This window comes from Epinephelus fuscoguttatus, linkage group LG9 (genome assembly GCF_011397635.1).
Source record: "Epinephelus fuscoguttatus linkage group LG9, E.fuscoguttatus.final_Chr_v1".
Classification (NCBI taxonomy): domain Eukaryota; kingdom Metazoa; phylum Chordata; class Actinopteri; order Perciformes; family Serranidae; genus Epinephelus; species Epinephelus fuscoguttatus.
Genome location: NC_064760.1, coordinates 34,067,953 through 34,077,806, shown reverse-complemented (window position 1 = coordinate 34,077,806; position 9,854 = coordinate 34,067,953). Strand labels below are relative to the sequence as shown.

At 42.8% G+C, this 9,854-nt stretch overlaps 1 protein-coding gene across 1 annotated transcript; it reads right to left on the bottom strand.

Moving 5' to 3' along the window:
- Nucleotides 1-5,930: 5,930 nt before the first annotated feature.
- Nucleotides 5,931-7,483, bottom strand: LOC125894492 (transmembrane protein 271-like). The gene has a single exon (XM_049585913.1). The coding sequence runs from the start codon at nt 6,998-7,000 to the stop codon at nt 6,209-6,211; it is 792 nt and encodes a 263-aa protein (XP_049441870.1). The 5' UTR covers nt 7,001-7,483; the 3' UTR covers nt 5,931-6,208.
- Between the last annotated feature and the right edge of the window lie 2,371 nt (nt 7,484-9,854).

The following is a 9,854-nucleotide window of genomic DNA, read 5'->3' as shown; positions in this document are numbered from 1 at the left end:
CACATTTTTGTCAGGAAAGGCCCAGTGTTGGCTTTTAAAAGCCACTGGAGCTTTTCCAGACACAACTTTCTCTGGCAGCTGCACACAGACAAATGGATATGTGTCTAATGAAAGGCTTTTAGGGGGTATTGATTTTTTTTTTCCATAAGTATGGTCGGCAGTTTTGTCCTTGACATACATTCGGACAAGTATGCAGATGGAGAAAAACAATGTAACGCCAGATATGCCAGCGTGAGCCCTTTGTGCCCGCAGCAGCACAACTATTATTTTCTCTGTGTGAGCGGCTACAAAATCGGATCTACAACGTTTAAAAAGTTATTACACTTGTTAATGAGCTAATTGTCTCACTCAGTCTCAAGTAAGCGCCAAAGACATTTTTGATCTCCCTTCCTCGCCTTGGGGCTCCGTCAGCTCGCCCCGGCTGCACGCTCCTGTCCACGTACATCATTCATCCAAATATCTGCAGTGTAATCACTTGTGCAGAAACCCTCCCTTATATTCCTGAGAGTGAGGAACTTAAAGATGCAAGTCAGCGGTTTTTACTTTGTGTGACCAGAGCCGGAGGCTGTCATTACACTAATGCAGCACTGCTATCCAACAAAGGATCAGCCACCAGGAAAAAAAAAGCCCCGGACCGCAGAAACACAGATCTTAAGATAATAGACTGCCCTACATAACAACCTGACATGTCTTTGCTTTTTTTAAAATGTGCAATTGCTCATCATTAAACCTCTGAAGCAGCGGGGTTTTTTCATTTGGTAGAAAGGATATCATGAGTTATCTTCCGAGTTCAGTTCATACATTAATGGAGGTAATCACTTACAGACACACAGTGGTATTTTAAAGCAGTTTTGACATCGCATTAGTGTTTTTCTAAGTTTGATTTTCTCACAGAAGCAGGCGTGGGACTGGAGAGGTCACTGGGTCAGGACCAATGAAAAGGTGGCACTTAGCAAGGCACTTAACCCCTGACTCCTCTCATGTATCAACCTGATGGCCATCAGGAGACGGACTGTAGGCTACTGTGTGAACCTGAATATGAATTGCTGGAAAATAGGCTCTGGGCTCAGTCAACTTCCCTGGATAAATACCGATTAGATTTATTGGGTAACCTTATATTTTCTTTCCAGTGAACAGGCAGGTGACATTTGTTAACGACCGCAGAGCGGAGATGCATCTGTCACGATAGACGGCAGGTTTTAAACTGCTCCTACTGTGGTGACTTTTAGAAAGTTAATCTCTCTCTCTTTTATTTGTGAGGTTGAAGCACTTTGTCATTTTATAATTACGTCTGATGGAGCTGATATTTTAACACAGCAGTGGCGTACCTGGAACTTGTTCATGGGGGCGGCCACTGAAAATGTTTGGATGACACACTAAAACCAAAAGACTGAATTTCAGGAATTCCGCAGCTTGGACTGACAATGTTAGATAAAAAAAAAACTTACTATAAAATACTTTTTTTTTTTTTTTTACAATTAGTGTAACTAATTATCTGATAGACCCATACAGGTACAGTTCACATTTTCAGTTCCACCACAATACTGTTTTATGAAGCTTCACGTTCATGCGTCACACGCCCCAGCTGTAATCACCCTACAGCCAGCTGCTGATTGGATCATTGTTTCTTATCAGTCACACACCAATCACAGCCCATTCCCACACAAGGTGATCCATTTAAATATAGTCTCCTATTCAATGATCCCTGCTACACCAATGCTGCCACATGGCCTCCAATTACTTTTGATTATTTTCACAAGGGGCAGTCAGAGGGGGGCCAGGGATTATATCAGGGTGGCCGTGGCCCCCAGGCACCCAGGAACACAACTCAGCTGACTCAAGAATTCACAGGCTAATTGTGACAAACTGTCTGATGGGATAAAATGATGAAGTGATGACATTTTATGTCCAGAAGTTCAAAGGTAAACACAAATGTGACATTATAAAGTTCTGCAAAAACACTTCTGGCCCTTACTCAAGAGACATTTGGTAAGATACTGAAATGGTGACACTAATCGATGGTGTCCACCTTGAAATTGTGTTGATTGCAACTGGATTGAAGATGTGTGTGAAGCATCTATGTTTAAGAATATGTAGCTTCAACAACATCCACCTATTTGAAGCACTGTCAGCTGTCATGACTACATATGAGTCTGGACAGAGATGGATGGTTTCTGGTTAACTGTAACCACAGAGGCATTTAACTGCAAGGTGGTAATTCTAGTTAATGATGTATTCATGTGGAAGTGTACTTCTACTATAATAGTTCATCAAAGTGGAGCTAATTGTAATTATTTTATATGCTATTGAATAGTTTACTCTATAGTTGAAGGAAGGAGGATGCACAACTCCAATATTTCAAATTGTGATGGGTGCAAGTTGCTCACAAAAGACTAGAATCAAAATCTATGTTTTAATAGGGCCATGTTTGGCCGTGTGTTGCCCTATTAAAACATAGATTTTGACTCTAGTCTTTTACTAGTTTCTATAGTTTACTCTGTAACAATGCATTATGTTTTATAAACTCATCATACATTTTGAATATATTTAATCTTAATCTGTCAAATAACTAAAAAGTATAGTTGGCAAACAAATGCAGTGAACTAAAAAGTACAATATTTCCTTCTGAAATGTAATCGAGTAGAAGTATTGAGTAGCACAAAATTAACATATTCAAGTAATGTACTTAAGTAAATGTACTGACTTCCCCACTATGACTTACTAATTATCATTAACTACCTCTTAGCACATCTCTTAAGATACAGTACACTCTGTCCAACAACATCATATCAGATCACTGAGTACAGAATTGATTTTTGTTTGCTCACATTTAACCAGTTCTCAACAATTGATTGAGCACACAACCCTTGACTGTTCTCAAACTGTCCCAAATAATTAAAGTGCCGTAGAAAACTGGGTTGTTTAACATAGATGGCTTCCAAACTATGTGACTCAGTCTGTTGTGATGGCACTAACTACAGTGTGATGTTAAAAGTGGCATAATTGGCATAATTAAACGTTACAGTGCTGTGAAATTGAACGTTTTAGTGCTTTGAACAGTGATCCTAATAGGAGCATAAATGCTGTTTAGTCTCCTCTAAATCATTCAGCTTCTTTGGAGTAAAATCTGCCAGAGAAAAAGAAAACCCTCCCCGTGTTGTCAATGCAATAGATTTTAGCAGTAAATGTCAGAAAATGTTAGTCTGGGCATCTGCACGAGTCTCTTGAAGATATAATCAGCAATTTATCTACAGTGATGATGTTTGTGTACAGTTTGACATGCGGTTGGAAAATATTCTGAACAACTTTTCAATTATTCCATATGTAAATAGACCCCGTGCATCCTGGAAATACACAAAATTGTTCTCTTTGCATAGCTTAACTAAACAATTAACTGGGAAATGGGAATTTTAAATATAATCAGTGCAATAACATCCAGTGCAAACAAAGCCAGTGCTGAAGCTCCAGTAAATGGCACAATCACAGACTAGAGATTGATCTATAGTTAATACCACCATCTTAATTCTTGTTTTATTTATACCACATTACGTCTCTTGAAGATCCCTTTCATAGGCAGTCGAGTACAACCACATGATTCCTATTCACCTCAGCTACTTGCCGTCTTATTTTATTGAATGTTGGAGCATTTGGGGCGACATTGCTTCACTTCACCATCACCCTGAACTATGAGTTTTATAAAACCTGACACTTTATTTCAAGGTGTTAAGAGTTAAGAGAGAAGGCAGGAAAAACTCTCAGATACTTCCTTTAAAGGTAAATTATCTATTGACCTGCTGAAGCATGTCGTTTTTCAAGCATAATCAAAATGACTAAACAGACACATCAGACCACCTGATACATATCTATCTAGCTCACTCATTAGGCGTGGTGTGATACTGCTGACCTGGGTGTCTGTGCTGCAGGTTCAAGAGTTGCTGCTGGCAAGGGCACACACCTTATTTGTTTGAAAGGGTCTGAAAGTCTTGTTTCCTCTGCTGCTTCTATGTCAGGGGACACAGCTCTCACCATTAGCTTTGTTTGCATCTTTCTTTCTTTGGACACCCCTCCATGAAACTTTTAGGACATCGGCTCCCTGCAGACCTCTTTTGTTCTCTTGTCAGCTGCTCACTTAATCTTAGGTTATATTTTTTACTGGCATGAAATTTTAGAAGAAAGAGAAGAGCTTTTTTTTTTATCTATCCTGTATTCAGCTCTGGCACTTAAAGCCCGTCTTAAGTAGAATGAGAGAGTGGAAAGCGTCATCTCATGGTTTGAAAAGGATAAGAGGAGGATTATTACACTGAGCTGGTACACTACTTCTTAAAGTTTCTCTCTCAAAGTGCCCCTGAACAGACATTTGGCCACAGATGCTCATTTGAGGGCTTTAATCTGCAGGGAAAGGGACCATTTCGAGTTGATTTACCACAGAGAAGTGTTGTCTAAAGGTGGGTATATAATGATGACAGCCAATTCAACCATTTTTTTTCCCCCTGTCACTGTTCTCGTTGTTAGGTGAAATTAGCAACAGTGAGGTTGAAAATGTTTTGATGGTCCCCGGAGGATCCATGCTGAGAGCTGATGTGGTTATTTGTGTGCAGCGGAGTTAATAAATTATTTCAAGTCACATCAAATGGAACAATATAGGAAGCAGTGCTGCTCAGTTTCCAATCTTTTAAATTGGAAACGGTGCGGGACCACCTTCTGCCTCTATCATATCCGGACAGCCTGCTACATCTGTGGGGGTGCGTTAAAAGGCCCCCGAAATGAGGGATTTTCTATCATTACCCCTGCTGCTACTTTAAAGCAAATGACTTACAGTGCATTCAGGCTCAAACTGTCCCTCTGCTTCCTCCCACATGCTCATTATCATTGATAGCAGTTATATCAATCCTACCAGTTTCACGTGCCTATCTTTGATCTGTAATTTCGCCTGAATCTTAAAGTGCACTCAGCCAATTTTACACAACATGTTTACTCCTCATGAGATACACTGCTCAACTGGGAAAACAGGTATATAATAATGTCCTCTGTGGGTTTGACACAGGGGATTAGGTTTTGTTTCAACACTGGGGAGGACACATGTGAAATGGAAGGTTTGGGGGTTGTCTGCTGGGAGCTTTGGAGCATCAAACACTTAATTTCCTGCATTCTGGTGAATCTTCATGCACAAATTTCTGCATCAATTTGTGTTGCTCTGCTGCTGTCATGTTTTAATGGTGGGGCCAAATGCACATGTGCCCCATCCCTCTCTGAAATCTATGTTCTGACAGGACAGTGATGTCATTAGGGTTATCTAAGGCTTGGAGACCACACATTTACAACAGTACGCCTGTGGTTACCATGAGGGTTTGGAGTTTTAAAGATGTTTACCAGACAGGGATGGTTTAATGACAGATGTTATCCTTTTGTGTTATGGGAAATGCAGGATCCAGTGTTTTCAGAGCTTGACCCTAAAAGTCAGGATATTGTGGGTTCTGCTACCTCGATTTTGAGGCTCTTTTAAAAAAAAAATTGGCTCCTTTGAGTTCCCTAACGTTTATGAAATTAGACAATAAATCACTACAGTGCCCCTTTAAAGTACACACTGAGTGTGAGATGCTGAGCCTTTTGGGGGGTCTTTTTTGGTCAACATATGACGTTATGATTATGTGTCCCAGGTTTTTTTTTTTCCAGATGATAATTATTAGAAAAGAACTGGCTCTTGATTATCATAAAACAGAAAGGTTATATCAGAAGAAGCTGTCTGAAGCCTTGCAAAATGAAGTTAAGATTGACCACAGCATCAACAGGATTTCCAAAAGCTCTACTGGCAGCAGCTTCATGACGTCAGATGAGGTTAAATACACTTTTTATTCACAAGTAAAAATGTTAACAGCAAACATTCAAAACACAAACTCTGCTTTTTGTTATGCTAGCAAGCTGTTGCGTTTATGGGCCTTGATCTGTGTGCGCTGTCTGGGCCTGTATCACTTTGATCTGTTCATTTAGCCTACATCAGTCTGACTGGTGATGTACAATATAGAGCTACCGGGCAGATGTAAGAAAACATCAGAATGAGAAAGGAATCATGTGAGTTAAAATCCACTGCTGTCGCCCTCCTGTGTAACTTACTGCTTTTTGTTGGGAGGGTGTTGGAAGAAGGGGGGGATTGTTTAAAGCACAAAGTCACTGATTGTCACAGCAGAGGGGAAGCGCTGCTCCAGAGCGGCTATGTGTTGCATGCCTCAGCGGGGAAAATGTCTTCGTATGCGGGCGGCAGTTCACTGGGGAGCGGGTAGGAGAAAGGGAAGCAATGATTGAGCTCCGGGTCTGTGGGCGAGTATCCCGGCAGCTCGATTGACGGGTGTCCCCCGCACTGCACTTCTGCACCTGTCTCGTCAAACACATTAAAAACACCCAGATTGATGTAAGACACCGGCTGGAAATCCGCCGAGGAGCAGTCCTGCTCCTCGCTGAGGATGATCGCGCCGGCGCGCTGCCTCTGAGACTGGCGGCTCCTAGAGAACTGCGCTGTTTTGTACCTTTTGATGACCAGCAGGTTGATGAGCCCGAGGAGGCACTCCAAGGTGCTGAGAACAGTGGAGACGACCAGACTCCGCTGGTAATCCCTCAGCTGCTCGCAGGCAGGGTTCACAACCACAGAGTGGAAGCAGTAATGGGAATATTTCCTCTCCACCAGAGAAGCCGTGTCCCCGTCCACCACCGCGCCGGAGAAGGCGGTGAGGACACCCAACAAGAAGACCACAACACCGAGGAGAAAGAAATTCCTGCAGCCGGGCTTCTTTAGGCAACAGAGCATCGCGGTGCCCAGCAGGACCTGCCCGATTCCCACAAGTAGCCCGGAGTAGAAAGCCCCGGCCGCGGCGCCGAGGTGGAAATGCGCTCTCACCGTAGATCCCAACGAGACGCATCTTAATCCAACGACAACTTCGCTCAGGGCGCACACGAAGAGGAGGGTGCTGGAGAAAACGGTGCACAGTCCTTTCCCACTCAACTTCATTATATTCCACCTCTGCCTCTCTCGATCCCTCTCCCCCCTTCTTCATCCTCCTTCGTCCTCTCCTTCGTCTCCTCTGGAAGCACTCTCACATTGGGACATCATCTGCCGGTGACTCCTCCGGTTCAGAGCGGGCGATCCTCGCCACTGTGGCGTCTCTCTCGCATCCCCGCCGCTTTACAGGAATATATAAATAACTAATGCCAAGAACGCGCTCCTTTCTGCACTTATCGGTAATCCATACACACGCAATTATCACTTTACCCCAGATCACCTACACTCCTCAGGCACTCTCCTCACCAAAAGTTTTTTCTTTTTTTCCTCCTCCCGAGCAGAGAGTCGCATCTGCAGTCCGCCAAGTCGTCGGATTGAATGGTGTGAGGCGTTTTTGTGGCAGAGGAGGAGGCGGCTGCTTGAGCCGGAGATGCTTGAGGGTCCTGTGGACCAATGACCGATGACCCACAGGCCTTAAAAAATCACTGCAACACTCCTACAGGGCGCGTTAAATGTGACTTTATAGCTACCGTGGTGTTAAATGCAAAGGTGGGTAAAGGACTTTTGGTTGGTGATCGCGAAAACAAACACCAGCGGGAACAGAAATCATTGGCTTTCAGGAACATTAATTTCTTCACACCCCTTTAAAGCCCCCTAGCCTTGTCGTAAAATCAGTTTGGAGCCGTAGCTGTGAGTCAATGAATTTAATTAGTACTGCTGCTAAACTGCATCCCTGCGAAGAGAAGAGAAGCAAACTGAGTTTTGGTTAATTATATTATATGTAACTATATTTAACTCATTCCAGTGGATATTATATAAAGGCTGCACACATGCTGTGATGTGTCCACGTCATCCTTGTATAGTTTTCTCATAAGGGTTGTTATTGTCAGGTGGATCTTTCTGGAAATCATAAAGCAAAGCATTAATAATAGAGCAGAGCTGTCCGTGGTGCTGAAACATCCAGCCCGGGCCAGATGGCAGCTGACTGGACTCCTCTACATCTTTTCCTCTCAGCCAACCTCTCAGAGAAACACAACAGGCGTTCGTGGACGTAGGAGAAACTATACTTCTCGCGTTTTATATAGCACACATTTAATAACCTGTTGTGTAGGTGGGGACATAACTGCGGCCTCTTTGTTGCTGGCTTGTTAAGCGCCCAAATGACCTTGGCGTCGTGATGGAGACTGTGAGGGGCCACAGACCAAAATAAAAAAGGCGCAGAGGTGTCACAGGGTAGATTACTGTTTAGATTTTCTATTTAGTCTCAAAACAAATGCAGAAGGACAAACGGCGTTAGTCATCCAAAGTCGATGCTGTAATGGCAAACAGAAGTTGATACAGCCCACAGTCTGAAAGTAAATGTAAGAGCATGAAGCCTACTGTATTTGCTTTGTCCCCAAAGTTCACGTTTGGCAGGGGTGGAGCCAGATGGGGCTCAGACCAAACCTAAGGGGGTCCGGGGGCATGCTCCCCCAGAGGAGATCTTTTTCCCCCACTTACAGCAGCTATATGCATCATTTTTCAAGTCCTTTCAATAAGAGAAAGCCTAAAAATCTGTACATCATTTGGGAAAATATGATAGTTGCCAAGAAAAAAAATCATCCTGTATTTTGATTCCAACTGTTCTCCTACCGTCTTCATCATTCTGAAACCGTGAGCATGACTAATTTTCACTCCTGCCACCTGAAAAGAGGCAAAAACTGTCTGATGTTACTATTTTTGGTTGCATAACATAGGGTCGGAATTTGGCATGCAGCATTACTAATCTTTAAACCTATTTTTGTTATAGTACGCTGGAGTAGAGTTCACAGACTGAATGTTTAGCTGACAAATATGCCAGCATTGAATCCATGCCATAATAGTCTGGGCTGCTCTTACTGCAAATCAAGGATCCCCAACAATGCTAAGTTAATGTGTTCTTCAATACTTTGAATTAGTTAAAAGATCAATAGAAAAACTTTTACTCGATTAAATTAGATTTCTTTAGAGACAGAAGCATGAGAATCAGAATAGTACAGATGAAGTTAAAGCAAGACTATCAGTGGCTGCACTTAGGCACAGCAGTGATTTGAACTAAACGCTGCTAACATGCTCACAGTGACAAAGCTAATGCTGCATTCACACTACAAGTGGCACAGCAACAGTGTGCCCAGCTACATCATCGCCAAGTTGCCATTGAAGTGTTGCTCGTTAACATGGTTACGACGCCACAGGCTTGTGTGTGTCTGCTACCTGCCACAGAGCACCTCAACAGAATGTCATCTAAAGCAGCTGTTCCCAACTGGTCCATTCTCCTCAGTCATTAGTTCAAGGTTTACACATTTTAACATGTTCTGCGTCATACTTGCATTTGGCCATGGCATTAAGCTAGTTTGCTGTCTCTTTTAAGTAGCCGTCTCTTATTCACTCATTCTACAGCAGGAAAAAGCACTTCAGAATAAAAGCTCTGCACCAAAAATTCACTGTACTTAAAAATAAAGTGTGTTTATTACATACTTAACATGTTCCGGAGTCACTTGTGGTGCATTCAGAATGGACTTGTGACCCACTTATGGACTGCGACCCACCAGTTGGGAACCACTGTTCTAAAGTGTGGACATAAAATATCTGCTCATGATCAGTGGCTGAGCCCCACTTTAACGTCACATTCGCTGCCCTGTTGCATTCCAGTAGCATTGCAATGCACAGTAAGCTAGCATAGCATTAGCTAACAAAGCTAAATAACAGAGTACCATAGCTAAAAACAAATCAGGTGATTGGTTGATGCCTAACTGCGTCATTAGAGTGCTGAAAGAAGTTGAGGCCAGCTCAACTTTTGTGTGTAGCGTGTCATAACCATCAGTGGTGACAGGTGTCAGCTGTC

What these genes read in the sequence shown, in the direction of transcription:
- LOC125894492 (XM_049585913.1), bottom strand. Translation starts at nt 7,000, where the DNA reads ATGAAGTTGAGTGGGAAAGGACTGTGCACCGTTTTCTCCAGCACCCTC.